Source organism: Ctenocephalides felis, unplaced genomic scaffold, assembly GCF_003426905.1.
Source record: "Ctenocephalides felis isolate EL2017-DRISC unplaced genomic scaffold, ASM342690v1 CF-g0.4_SCAFFOLD_00845, whole genome shotgun sequence".
Lineage (NCBI taxonomy): Eukaryota > Metazoa > Arthropoda > Insecta > Siphonaptera > Pulicidae > Ctenocephalides > Ctenocephalides felis.
This window is the reverse complement of record NW_020536999.1, coordinates 25,289,500-25,305,961: the sequence shown is the minus strand read 5'-3', so window position 1 is coordinate 25,305,961 and position 16,462 is coordinate 25,289,500. Positions and strand designations below refer to the sequence as shown.

The following is a 16,462-nucleotide window of genomic DNA, read 5'->3' as shown; positions in this document are numbered from 1 at the left end:
TATATATGTATGTGTGTGTGTAAATATAGTTGTTATTAATAATGTTTCAAAAGCAAATATGTTTTCCAACAATGTTTACTTTAGCACAATATATCATTTGTTGGATATTTAATTGAAAACATTTATACACACGCACACACATATATATATATATATATATATATATATATATATATATATATAAACATTTATACATATATATATATATATATATATATATATACATGTATATGTACACATATGGCTACAAATTGTTATGTCCAAAATGTAAAATTAATTACTAATTTTATTTTAAATCTATTATTTTTTATATTCAATGAATGTGCTATGTTATGTTTTAATAAAATATTGAAATCAGGACTGTATATATATTTACCTTTTAATTTTACTTTAATATAAATGAGAGGTACACTACTTTCAATTGGAAATTTAAATTTATAAAAACTTGAGAGTATTTTTAAATCATTGGCCTAATTTTGAAATCATTATTATTTGTTACAAAATATTAAATTTCGTTAATCAACAAAATTAGAGTAATGACTAAGGTATGACAAGAAAAATAGTGCGTTGCAAAGATTCATTGACAAGCGGTATAAATTTTGAAGTTATTGGGTCTCAAACGACTGTATTTTTATAAATCTATTGCGATAATAATATTTATTCTGGAGAAAAATATTAAATTTCAATAAAAAATCAATGGCATTCGAGTGATATGATTTTATGAAGAGCGTAATAGGAACAATACAGCAAAAAATTATCGGAGTTGCATATGTAATGCCTGTGCCATTGAACACTCTTTTAATGCTTTTGGAAAGCGCGTTCAAACTCTAATCGAGAGATTTGTGGAATATATTTTGTATCACCTGGTGTCTTTATCAAAGTTTATAATATCGATATTAGTTCGACACAATGGTCGCCATCAGCCCCGAGAGACTTATTATTATGACGTTTATACGCTTCGTTAACAATTGTCCCTCGCAAATTGGAGGCAAAGTTTGTGTATGCGCGGGGGGCTCTCGAGAATAGATGGAGGCGCCGCTAATGGTCTGCGACTCGTACTTGGTCGATTTACAACTTGAACTTCATCGTCATCGTCAAAACTTTTGGGGAAAACGAGAAATGAAGATAGATAGTGGGATGGATTATATATATATATATATATATATATATATATTAGGGCGGATCGATTTTAAGGTCACTTAGACACATATGATTTTTGGATACTAGAGATCAAAATAAGTTAATTTGCTGAAGGAACCGTGCCCAAATGAATTCTGATGTCCAGTGCATTGACCCAAAGATGAGGGTTAAATTTTGAAAAAAACACTCAGGAGGTTTAAATTAAATGAATGTTTGTTACTCGTGCATAAAATTTTAATATCTGCTTATAATAGTAAAAACTGGTTAAACAAACTTATTTGCCAAACTATTATTTTAGTATAGGGTAGTATTCTAGTGTAGAGCGATGAATTTTAGGTCATTTTTAAAGTGTCGTAAAAAAAAAGAAATTAATGCTTTTACTATCCATTTTTTACCACTTGTTTATTAATATTATTAAAATACAAAACAAAAATTAAAAAATAAAAAAGTTGAAAATTGTAAAAGCTGGAAGCTGATGAAGTGGGTGGTCTCAAAAAATTGGCACCTCAGTCTTGACATGATTTCAGCCATCCTAGCCATCGGAAATGCAAAAAATAAAAATATTATTAATCTACAATGATGTCGCAATCGCCTGAACTAGCGATGAGTAAAAAAAATGTGTTTTCACAAATTGGCGATTGTTTGAAAAAAAAGTGTTTTTTTACTGTTTTTTTGGGATTCTCGAATTTTTTAAAAATAGTAAAAATTGGAATTTGGGGATAATCCTAGTTCAGGCAATAGATAGGTCTATAAACAAGACTTTCTGAACATTTCAAATGAATCGGTCGAGTAGAACTCGATAAATCGTGTCAACAGTACTGAAAAAGTCTGTTCTGAGAAAAACGCATTTAAAGTTTTGCGTGAAGCCAAACCAGTATGGAGACCGAGTCAGTAAAATGCCTATATCTACGAAAATAATTCAAATTTTCAAAAACCTTCTCGTACCCATATTCTTAGATAGTTTAACTTTAAAAATATGAAATAAAAAAAAAAGATTTTTTGAATTTCTACACTAGAATACCCCCTTAAACTATTCATGTCCAACAGATAGTACGTTCAAACAAAATGTAAATGAATAAATCAAATGTTCAACACCACTCTATTTTGCAACCATTCGATATATTGTTAACAAGCTATTAAAAACTACTAATGATCATCGCAAAATTCGGCTTATTCGGTAATTACTTGGGTGCAAATGATTTGATTATTTATATTCTAATAAATTATTGGCTTTCTCTCTCCGATACGATACCTGTTATGCAGAAGGCGTTCTGCACACTTTGCTGACTGGTGCCGGTGCTGGTGACACTCTGGGCGAAACAGGCCCCGGAGAATGTCTAACGCCTGCCAGTCCGTTCCGGTGCTCTGCCATCCGGCATCAGAACAGTGACTAGCACCTACTGGTCGATCCCTGAGAGTACCTATATTATAAAATTCATCATAGTACAGTGGAACTATATGCCATTCAAAAAATACCAAATTTTATATATCAAGTTTGTTAAGGCGCGAAGCTTAAATTTTACTTCGACGTCTAACAGGGTGTTGTCGATTTAATTATCTAAACACTTCACCTTTAAATTTGTTCTATTGTATAATAGAACTCTTGGTGTGATCTGTGATTATTTAAATAAAATGCGACGTTTGATAATTAATATATATTATAAGAAAATATGGTGAATATAACGGCAACAGATAGTTGATGTTTCTATACTGCGCTCTAAACTTATACTAAATAAAAATTATTAAAAATTAGGATTAACAATATTAGCCCCGCCCGTAAGAGGCGGGTTACATTAATTTCTACATATACGGGGGATGATTTCTTATGCTTATTTCAAATCATTTTGCAGACACATAAAAAACTATCGACGCGGATGTAGACGGTCCAGACACATAAATTAAGCTCAAAAATTAAAATATCTTATATCACTAAAGCATTTTGCATGTGATGTGTGAAATGAAATGCAGACGACCGCTTACATCGCCTGGCGACTGTCCATCGTATCGGAATACGATACGACGACACCCTTACAAAAAATAATTTAGACCACCACCCATTGGGAATTCTTAACAAAGTTCATTATAAATTTAAATAATGAAGAATATTGATGGTAATTTTAAGTTCATTGTGAGTCTAATTATAAATTGTATATATTAGTATGAAAAAGTCAACATATATATATATACGAGTATATATATATATATATATATATATACAGGTGGATGTGTTATTATCCCCGATCAAAAAACGTATGCCTGTGAATTGAATCGAATAGCCTACGTGAGGGTTCCGTATGAAGGGAAAAAAATGAAATTCCTGGCTCCCTGCGCGTACAAAAGCATAAAAATATCATTCGGCCTTATAAACTGATAACTTTTTTTGAATTATTGATCATACCCGTGCCTTCTGGAAAGAAAACTCTACCTTTACGGCAAGGGAAAATGGATAAGATGGATAAAATGACCTTTTTTCCCTCGATCGAAACGGAACGATCGAGATGAAAACGATTCAATATCACGCACACATTAGGCATTAAGAATCAAACACATAAGTATTCTAATCTTCATTAATTAAGTTACTATTACAAATCTGTAATAAATCATAAGTATCCTTCATTTATTACCAAATATTACAAATTCAAAACTGAAAATTCAGGATTTTCATCTTTACAGTTTTTTTTTTTGGGCCAGAAAAATCATTCAGTCATAATACATATACACAAGTATAAATATATATATATATATATATATATATATATATATACTAATAAACCCATAAATAGTTTTATTAATAATAGATTACAATGAAATCGATATTATTCTTGTCGACTTCATTACTTTCTGCACAAGGTCTCCTATTTCAGCCCATATTAAAAATATAATAGGAAAAAATATTTTAGGTTATTTTAAATTATACGATAAATAAAATAAAACCTTATAATTAGAAACATCCATAATTTTGGCTAGAAATTTTTAAAATAGTTATTTGTTCCGTATTAACAATTATGACATACCAGATGCACACTGTACTTCTTCGGTGCAAAAACAAACAAGTAATTTAAAAAAAAAACAAAATCACTAATAATAAACAAAATACATGTATAAAAGAAACATTTGTGGAATTATACATTTTATATTTAATTTGAATAATTAACTTGAAATTTAATATAAATAACAACCATATTGAGTTATGTATTTGCAACTGAAAATATATTTGTTCATAATTAGATATATTTCAGCATCTAATATATATATATATATATATATATATATATATATATATGCGTGTGTGTGTGTGTATATATCGTTCCAGAAGCAATTTTCTTCATCTCCATCTAAGTTGTCGGATTAGTTTGCCAGTGGAGACGCAACTTTTAATTCGATTAAATAACCATAAATAATATTAAGTCCTCCTGCTCTCCGTACCACTGCCACTGCTAATCTTATATAAATCAGTCCTGTTATTTACTCAAGAGTGCCTCAAGTCGCTTCTTGAGCAAACAACGCGACCTGATCTGATTTAATTTGATTCAGTCACTGATTACCCTTCCGTGAAATATACATAGACATGGAATATATAGAAGTAGTGAAGGGCGCATCGTTTGTATAACGACCTTGCATTTCGAATATATTATTTATCAACGTATCTATCAGGACAACAAATACTAAACTTGATAGGTTTTCCCATAAAAGATAATATTAAATTCGCACTCGTGTTAGACACTGTACTTCATGGGACTTATTTCAGGATTTATAGGTCGCATTATTTGTATAACAACCTAGTAAGTTATATATATTGTAGGATCATAGTAGACTGGAGATCGAAACGACAAATAAAAATTTGACGAGTCATATTATTTATTTTTGTAAAGAAATATTTCATAATACAATATTTATAAAGATGGAAATTATAATTACAAATAATCGCATTTCCACAATATAGTTCTCAAAAGTGTCTATTATAAAAACAAATACTAAAACCGATAACGTTTCTAATAACGTGTTGAATTATATTTTTTCAAATTTTACACCGGACGCACCTTTTGATCTACAATCTTATAATTCAAGTAAATGATTTCTCCAAGTCTGTATTATGATCACAAACACTGAAACTTATAATCCCTTTTCATGCAATTTTGAATTATAAAAGATATTGTTAAACAAGATATTATTATCAAACATTTTATTGTTCTTATTCAAAGATCTTACAAGACGCATCGTTAGTACCAAATCTTATCAGCAGTTTATTCTTACCCTTTGATCTATTACCTTCGAATGTATTTTCCAACCCTTTTGACTTTGAAGTTGATTATTCGCAGTGTGCAATAAATTGGATCGGGTTTTCGCGAATTTTTATTTTGCCGTTTGCGAAAATATATATATCGAGTTAAGAACACCTGAATCAACTCATGAGAGATGGTGTAGACGAGCGAGATGGGATTTTCCGTTTCGTTTTTTTTGACTTCGTTATAATCTATATGTACATCAGAGGGAAAATGATATAATGCGATAAATATATATTAATATGTACCATTGGTGATACGTACAAAGGCACATCTGTATAAAAGCACCCCTCAACTTGTGCTTCCATGCCTCGGCTTTATATTCCCTGCTTTTTCTCGCTAAACGTGTCTCCATCAATTGCAATCCTTTCCGCCGTTCCAGTTCACCTTCCATTGCAATATTACTTAATATGGGCCTAAGAAATTTTTTACAATGTTTCCTGCAGACAGTTGGATCCTTTCCTCTTCCAATTCTTCATTTGTCACCTTATCGGTCTATTATATCTTTTCAAAATTGTAATGGAAGGTTTGGTAGTCCATGGACAATGTGAGTCGATCATGGCAATGTGATCAGTACAGTACAAAAATAAAAAAGACTGAAAGCCCAAACACAGGATTTAGATTATAAAATTACTCCTGTCTAAAAAAAATATCTTTCCATCTGGTCGTTGGAATTAGAAACGCATAAATTTCAATATAGCGTAGTCTAGAGGAAAATTCCCCGACGATTCATTAGTCGTTCGTAAACTTGTTTACTAATAATATCGCATGAGCTTTTTTACGTATTCTCATTCGGAATAGGAGCCTCTTCCCCTAATGAGCTCGCCAACCAGAATGCGTAAAGGTTTTCACTTTGATACGACTTTTCAATGTTTTTAAAACCTTATTTTGTGTTATTTATACCTCATTTTGTACTATTGATTTCTTATATATAGATACAAATACAAATACATTACATATAAAATATATAAGCGCTTATAAGATATAATTAGCAAAACCTGACGTTAATAATGTTGAGCATGTAAGAACATTTTTGCGAGTTCTTACCCAAATGAAATATATATATATATATATATATATATATATATATATACGAGTATAAACGCTTATGCTTCCTTATTATTGTTCTAAACAATCTCAAGTGTCAAAAATTTGTAAGAAAATATTAAATTCCGGAAAAAAATAAACAAGGTTCAAATAATTTAAATGTTAATGATGAACGGGATTATGCATTAAAAACGAAACACATATTCCCCTGAAAAATTATTGAGTTGTTGCTTCTAAAGTCGCTGCATACCTATGTCCTATAATACTCTATCCAAGTGCTTTTGAATTGCACATTAAAAACATATCGAGCCCGGAGGATATATTTGTTTCTTGTGGTCGTTGTTTTATGCCGTTTATTACTGTGTATTTTAATTAAATTTCACAAACTTTTGACTGTGAATTATTTATTAGTCTCTGTATTTTGAATATTCCCCCTGAATTTGCTTCCTAATTTTTCCTAAAAGTCTTTGTTATTCTTTCTCAGCGCCAGAAATTTCCGTCGGAGACTCCGGGAACAATAAGAATTAATTGGGAAGGAAATGTGTCTTTATAAATATTCATGGCTGAGGATTAGGATATTCGAGGAATACTTGCAAATCTTATAATTATTTATTTTATACTTTAATGAAAAAATAAAATTAATACAAACATGTATACGGAATGAATACGGAATATTATATGATAAAAACATATGTTCTCATAACATTATAGCCCTTCAATAATTATTTATTCACAAGATCATGGTGAACAAATAGTTAAGTTGTGCTATAATAAGTGTTAAAAGTGCTCTTTGATGGTATATATCGAAGTATCAAAACAAAAAAAGAAAATTAATTCATTTATTTTTTAATTCGACTAATTGAATGCTATATGCGTATCAAATATGTTTCAACGACAAAAACAATCAAGATGTGTGTGAGTATATATATAATTATATATATATATATATATATATTCTATTTTATATTTCATCTCCACCTGTGTACAATTAAAATAATTAACTCTGTCACGTCTTGTCTTCTCTCAAAACAATCCATCCAAAAGTAAAGTGCGGGCGTCTCCATCGTATCTATCGTCTGGAGACGTTTCTCCTCACGTCTTCTGGGATTTACAATCTCGTTCACGAGACAAATTATTAGATTTCCAAATCTCGTACAGACATTATTATAGTCGAATCTTATAAATTGAATTTAGATCTTGAATGATGTATATATTTGTTATATATAAGGACAGGTGAATATATAATAATCTCGTGTCTGCTTTGCGACGGACATTTCAAAGAAAATTAAAAGTCAATGCTGGAGACAGATGTAAAAGTACATAATTCATTTTTATTTTAGCACTGATTGTGTGTACATGTTTTATACTAACCAATTGAAAGTTTGTTTTATGAATAAATTTATTATTTGTTTATATATATTTATATCAAAACTCCATTCTTTGTTTTCGATTTTACGACAAAAAAAGTCGTTGTAAATATGAAACTTTGTTTTATTCGTGCGCGTTGATTAAAAACAAACTTGTTCGCACAGAAAAGTTATCTCATTAATTTTTGCACCACGATTTATACAGAGCATTGCTTTATACACATTACAAAGGTATACAATGATATTTGATAACATGTTTGTTATTGGAATAGTTCGATTTTAATATTAAATTTCGGAAATACATATCATACGTACAAATACATATATGTATTATATTCATATTCAAGACTATTCAAATATATCTATATAAATGTATTGAATGGTAGAGTCTTGGATTTGTGTATATTTTGTAGAGTTTCGAACAAGAATCCAAAAATAATACAAAATAAAAAACAAGAAAGTTTTTAAAAAAACAATTTCTTTATTTAATTATTTGTTTATTGTCGACGTTTCGGAACTAGGTACGTTCCATCTTCAGGACATCTGTCAAGAAACATGATCTTGATGAGATTTTTGCAAAAACATATGTTTTAGGAAAAGAAAATAGATTTTTCTTAAATAATGAATTAAATTGTAAAAATATAATAATGTACAGAAATATGATAATATGTTCAAAATAAAAATGATAAAATAAATGAGTGGATTATCAAAACAGGATATTAAACATAATAGAAATTTTTTTGAAAGTTATGGAAATTTTTAAGAAAAGGTTAATGACAAAGTTGAATTAATTACCTGTATGTTTGAATATTTGTTAGCACTTTTTCACTAAACAAGCTTTTTTAACAAAATGATTTTGTGAGTTAATTTTCGCCGAATAATTAGATTTGTAAATCAAAATTACTAAAAACTTTGTCTTTTTTTAAAATTATTATTTGAAAACACAAATAATATTGTTCTCTGGATGTTGTTCGATTGGTTTACGAAAATTAACTAAATGAAACTGGTGTGCCCTTTGTAACACGTGTAAACACTTGAACGAGAGATGTGAGATTGTATGTGTGTGTTTTTATATGTCAGGGTGTGAATACTTAAATTGTGATCTTAAAAGGAAGTCGATATTAATTGTTTGTCAAAAAGTGTAAAAAATTTACATGATTCATATTTAAATTTTTACACTTTTTGACAAACAATTAATATCGACTTCCTTTTAAGATCAACAATTTAAGTATTCACACTGACATAAAAACACACATACATCTCACATCTCTCGTTCAAGTGTTTACACGTGTTACAAAGGGCACACCAGTTTCATTTAGTTAATTTTCGTAAACCAATCGAACAACATCCAGAGAACAATATTATTTGTGTTTTCAAATAATAATTTTAAAAAAGACAAAGTTTTTTAGTAATTTTGATTTACAAAATCTAATTATTCGGCGAAAATTAACTCACAAAATCATTTTTGTTAAAAAAGCTTGTTTAGTGAAAAAGTGCTAACAAATATTCAAACATACAGGTAATTAATTCAACTTTGTCATTAACCTTTTCTTAAAAAATTTCCATAACTTTCAAAAAATTTTCTATTATGTTTAATATCCTGTTTTGATAATCCACTCATTTATTTTTATCATTTTTATTCTGAACATATTATCATATTTCTGTACATTATTATATTTTTTACAATTTAATTCATTATTTAAGAAAAATCTATTTTCTTTTCCTAAACATATTGTTTGCAAAAATCTCATCAAGATCATGTTTCTTGACAGATGTCCTGAAGATGGAACGTACCTAGTTCCGAAACGTCGACAATAAACAAATAATTAAATAAAGAAATTGTTTTTTTAAAAACTTTTCTTGTTTTTTATTTTGTATTATTTTTGGATTCTTGTTCGAAACTCTACAAAATATAAATGTATATATATATATGTACATTTATTTATTTGTGTGTTTAGTTATATTTTCTCTTGCGATACATACATATATAAAAAATCCAATCAATTCGGTAAGCGAAAGAAATGTCACTTGTATAATTATACTTTTCCGCGGATATTCCACCTTTCCGACATTCAACCCGGCGCAACACCATGATCCAAGTGTGCGGATAGCCGGACGTTTGTACCGAAGACGTCAAAGCAAAGAAATCATAAATGACATTCAAAATTTTGAATGTTTTTACTATTTAAATGTTATTACAATGAAAAAGAATCCTTTTATTATTGCGAATTCTTTACAAATAAAAATTCACAAATAAATACAATTTAAGTTATGTATTTAAAATTAGTTTAAAATGATAAAATATAGGTAGTATTCCATAAAATATTAATAAATACTTATGCATAAAACTATATATATATATATATATATATATATATATCATTTATATTTTACATTAATTTCTTCACTGGACAAAATTAACGATACCCTCCCCTCGCGTGCTCGATACAAAAATCGAAAATATAAATAAAAGCAATTTACTTAACGAGTAAATTCCTCTTTTTCTCAACGAGAAACGGATAATTCCGGTTCGTTTATCGGAAACAGAAATTCCCATTGAATATATCCTCTGAATATCCGGATATTCGCATGTGTAGATATTTCGAAATAAGCGAAAAGGATGAGACTGGCTTCGTTACTTTGCGAACTGACACTCCATTGAAGCGGATAGGCGGCGAAGAGCCGGTAGAAATGTTATTCAAAACGGTTTGAATTTTTTATGGTAAAAAATATATGCTTTGATTTTTTCAAATATTTGGTTTAATGTTAAGCATACCTTAAACAACCAATAAACATAAACTTGCTGAACAGTTAATTTTCAACCTTAATAATTAAATCGTATTGATTCAAATTATTTATTTGAGAATTTGTTGTTGCAGCACGCTCTTTGAAAAATGATACATTAGCTCAATAAAAAGATTGTTGTACAAAGAGTGATGTCCTGCTAAGTTGTTCAATATAATGGCATTTAATTGACGTTAAGTATACATAACAAATTTTATTTCAATTCTTTCAGTTTCGATTGTAAAAAAATGCGACCGAAGTGTTATTTATATAACACACTTTATTTAATTTATTATTTGTTTGTCAATTATGTTCCAGTGTTTGTTTTTCTGCCAGCGGTACGTCTATATCGAAAAATATCTTCAGGAATATTCGAACATGCAAAACGTTTCCGACTCATACACCAGTATATTTCCTCTTGGGTAGAATATGTAAATGTGCAGTGCATGTATGTATGTATATATATAAATATATACGTATGTGTATATATACAAAGAAATTCATGTTTTTTCTCTCTTGAATAAATATATTGCTAGGGTTTTCCTCGCTGATGAGCGATCAAAGCCTTTCTTTAGTATAATACAAGCAAGAGGAGCGATTGTGTTTCTTCAAAAGGAACTGCCTCTCTATACCGTCTCTTACATGGATATTATTATAAGCCCGAGGGCTTCTTTCGAATGAAATGCACTCCTTGTGAGAAATATGTTGATGTATATGCACTTTTACGGTAAATCCAAAGAATATAGTTGATGGTATGCATATCGTATGCATGATCAGACTTATATATATATATATATATATATATATATATATATACATATATATATATATATATATATAATATATATAAATATATATATACATATATATACATATATATATATATATATATATATATACTCGTATATATATAAAATTTCAAGAAGTCAGATCATATAGTAAAATATAAATAATTATTTGTTTTTTAAATCGAAACCGACAGTCTGCACACTCAACCCTCTTCTAATCGTTGCCGTCAGGTTAAGGGTCGGATAGACCAAACAACTACAAAAAAAATAATCATGAGGGAAATTATTAGTGTGATTACTACATAGTTAAGAACATAAATGCAGCATATGCGTATATTGTTTACTGAAATTTGCAATACTTGCTTTGTGATCAATGAATATGTATATTGTTCAAGGGTTCATTAAAAATATTTATAGACTCAAAAAATGCAATTAAAATCTATGACTTCATTTTTACATAGAACTGGATTTACGTAAAACAAATGCGAGACAACCTGAAATTGAACGTTGCGCTGGATGACTATCGGAAAAGTGAAACGGCGGCGGAAAAGCTTAACAACAATAAATTAATTAAAACGTAACGCAATCTTCTGAAAATGATCATAAACTTTTGCAGTACAATTACTCGTGTGACAAATACTGACAATCAATCGAGCCGTTCACCAATTATCAATATATTCTTTTATCCGTGGTTTTCAGTATAAATCAAGTGCTTTCGCATTACGAATTCCGAATCATTGACTTTATCTCTCTCATGGATAAATTATCGAACTTAATTAAAAGCCTTTCAGATGGGAGAAGAATATAAAATAGGCGACGAATAAATTATTCATTCGGCTTTCGCCTAAAGTCAACTCGAATCGATTGTTAGAGTAGAAAGCTCGCGGGCTTTTTGCTGAAGTGATTTTAAATGACACACACACACACAATATATATATATATATATATATATATATATATATCATTTATAAAAAAGTTCCAATTAAATCGAATCAGAACAAATTTCAAGATAACAAGTGCATGGTAGAGTCCAGAATATTTATTCTCCTCTATGTGTTCAACTGAGCTATTCTAGCATATCAGACAAAGTTCTAGGTGATTTAGTTTAGTATATTTTTTAAAAATGTATTATTTACAAATAGTTTTAACGCTCTGATATAATAAATAAATGTAATATTAATCGCAGGAAAAATTATAATTTTTATTTGCATTAATTGCATTTGCATTAAATAATTGCATTTATTTATTATATCAGACTATAGTATACTATAGTATCAACCATAACAAATATTGGCGATATCACATAGATTAGTTACGTAATGTACAGAACAATATCTATGTACACTGTACATATATTTGTTATATTTGAATATTTGTTATGGTTGAATCTACTAAGGTTTCCTCCGCGATCTAATGATTAATATTCATCACAGTACATTGTACACATATGTTTATATTCTCATTTTTTGAGTATCTTGGTTTTTATCCGTTTTCTTTTATTCAGGAGCAAAGTGGCGGCGCTGCTTCTCGATAAACACCTCCAAATCAACGGCATCTCCGTGGACGGGGTGATGAGAGGTCGCGACAGCGTTCACCTGGAGCCGATCGCCAGCAATAAGATGCGAAGGGAGAGGAAGGCGGCCAGGACTTTGGGCATCATCATGTCCGCCTTTCTTGCTTGCTGGTTACCCTTTTTCTTGTGGTAAGTAGATAAAAGAATGTGATAATCCTGGATCGAATTTTTAGTTTTATATAAATGATAAATATTATACTTGTGGAATTTGGTAGATTCTTGTATTCGTGAATGTTGTGATCGTCAAATTGTAAATACTGAAACTTGAGATTTTAAAGGGATGGATTTAGAGAATTTGAATAGTAAGATTGTAATAATTGTATTTCTATTATTGAATAGTAATTGTATTTCAAAGACATCGATTTTGGGACACTAAATATAGGAAGTTTGGTTTGATCTTTGATCGGATCAAGAATCGAATTTTGGCAGTCCAAAAAGGACCAAAATTTTGGGTAAAATTCGTATTTTTTTTTAAAACGCCGTCATTTTGTCAATTTTTGATTTTTTTTCTTCATCGTAGTTCATTTTACAAACAATATTATCTAGTTTAACGCGATTTTTTTTTTAATTTCAATCACGTAGAGGGCCGGAATCACTGCAGCAGTTAAGGGCATTTTTTTGTCGCGCCTTTGGAGATCAACAAATATTTAATTTTTTTCTTCAAAAATTTTACTATGTATTCTTAAAACATGTATAAATATATTCCTAAAATTTTGAAATGATTGATATAGTAGTTTTTTTAATATAAATTCCCAAAAATCACCTTTTTTTAGGCGGTTACACTAGTTGTGCCCCTTAAAACACACTATTTTTGAAATTCTTGCATTTGAAGCCTATTTTGAACTTGAAGTTTTTGAAATTCATAAAAAAAATTGGATAGAAGAAAATTTTAAACTTCGAATAGTTTTAAGAACTCATCTAACTATAGTAATTCAACCATGCATCACTTTTTTACTCTTCTCCCCAGGTATGTAATAACTTCCCTCTGCGGCAACGACTGCTATTGCCCTCAATGGGTGGTAGCCGCCGTCTTCTGGGTCGGCTATTTCAATTCGGCCCTGAACCCGATAATCTACGCTTATTTTAATCGAGAATTCAGGGTTGCCTTCAAAAAGACGATCAGGTCTTGCTTTTTGTTCGCCTGCTGCGTTAGACGCGGCGGGACTACCGATCTCGATTACGGGGGCGCTAATGAGGGCTTCAGGAGGACTGGGGATCAGATACAGATGCACTCGACTGCGAGCTCGGAAGTCCAGATGAACTGTGTTAGGTTATACAGCGAACCATAAGGAGTTACATAAGAAGAAAAACACAAAATTTAGAGCTCTCAAGTTTAGAAACTCGAATAATGCGAACATCTGTACTAAATGTGGCTGTTGACAATATTGGCAATTCATATTTGGAATTTTAGATTTCCAAAATTTTGGATTTGAAATTTTAGTTTTTGATAATTTTTATTTTGACATTTTGAAATCACTAGGATTCCACTATCAAACTTTAGAATACACAGACTTTGCAACACAAAGAATTTGAATATACAATGTTGAAGAACCGAAATCGAAATCGAAAGCACCTCATATTTTCGAATGTTTTGAGATATCAGATTTGGATTTTTTTTTGAAAAATCAAGTTTTTATTTTTTGCAATATTATTATTAAAAATTTTAATTATGAATTGTCAACGTTTTAAACGCCAATATTCGAAAATCCCAAAATTATAATTTAAGAAAATTAAAAACGATCTAAGTAAATAGAAATATTTTACACAATTTGTAATTATGCAAAAATAACTAATCGAATATATATAAATATTAATATATATATATATATATATATATATATATATTCCAGTGAAAAATATGTATATCGTTCTACATCTCTCTAATAAATTCAAATGGGGATCGATCGATCGTTCATAAATAGCTTCATGCATAAAAAGTAACGACTCGAGGAATAATCATAATAAAAATATTATCATCATCGTTTATTGTTATTCGTTTCCATTTATTGCGCAATTCATAAAGGAACTAACTGGGACAATCGGTAAATAAAAATAAAATGAATACACAAACGACATTAATTGACCAATAAACAAATATAAATATATGGCGAAACTGGATTTTTCGTAAAGTATGCAACTTATTGTAACCAGGCTATAATAACCCGAGAATATTTTCTGCATTGCTTTCATTTAAGTAATAGACTGCACTGGCAAGCAAAGAAAATATTAGTTAACTGGCCTAAGGCCTTTTCCAACTGATTTGTTAAAATTTTATTAAAAATGTTATAAAATAATCTATTTTTTCTACTGAGAAGCATTATGAATCTTGCTGAAAAATATATAAATTCAAATATATCGGCCTAATTTATATCTAATATATCTTTTAAAATCTCATGACAATTACAAAAAGGCGATTTTTCTGACCAGCGCACTGTAAACCTTTCAAATACTGTTGAATTTATTTTCAAATTAACACACATTGGCCTAAATACTTTTTCTAACAATTATAAAAAAATACAACCTGGTCCTAAAATAATTTTTGTAACAATTATAAAAAATAGAATTCTACTGACGAGATAATATTTGGGTACTTCTATATAAATTTAAAAATTAACGCATTTGGCCTAATCGTTTTCCTAATTAAATGACTAAACTTTATTAACTTCTCTGAGTTTCATCAACAAGAGAACTGAGTACTTCACAAATATCGTACAGAACTTATATTCGATATATTTATAATGTTTGATCAATTAATGGATTTCAAACTAATTATTTAATCCAAGTTCTCGCTGTAGCTATTCACAACTTATATAAACTTAAATATATATCAATGATTAGAAAAATAGTATTTATTTTATAAAGCTGACAATACGAAGACATATCACTTATTTCAATTATTAACTATCGACATATCAATATTTAACTATCTATCGACTAAACTATAATATTATTATATATTTTACACCTATTTTAACTTGTATTAGACTATACGATACTATTCTGGTAAAAATTATTTCTCGATATGTGCAACAGAAAATGACAAAAAACGAATCCTATTACTATTACTATTATTCAATTTGTAAGTATATATATATATATACATCTAAATATACATACATATATGCCCTACATGTAAATATGATATTATAAGAGTATATTATAAATTTAAAAAAGCTAATATATATGTACATATTTAAAATGTTAATATAATACCTAACTATTTTTAAGTTTAAACATATAAGCATATACGTAATATAGATTTTAAGATGGAATAATTGTAAAATGTAATTTTCAAAAAGCCGGAATAGCAATACGTAACAGTTACAAAAACTGTTTGCATATATTATGAAGCAGTAACTATAAATGTGAACTAACATTGATTGTAACAAAAACAGTGTGATAAATATTTCGTTTGAATTTAATTTTAAATTATTATTCTTCATCAGCAACATTTTTTATTCAATTTTTTACTTGCTTTAT

At 29.0% G+C, this 16,462-nt stretch overlaps 1 protein-coding gene across 1 annotated transcript in view; it reads left to right on the top strand.

Moving 5' to 3' along the window:
- Positions 1–14,271, top strand: part of LOC113380919 (octopamine receptor beta-1R-like) — a 29,369-nt gene extending 15,098 nt beyond the window's left edge. Inside the window, 2 exon segments of the mRNA XM_026619960.1 lie at positions 12,914–13,111; positions 13,950–14,271. Coding sequence (XP_026475745.1) covers positions 12,914–13,111; positions 13,950–14,271 — 520 coding nt within the window.
- Positions 14,272–16,462: the final 2,191 nt, after the last annotated feature.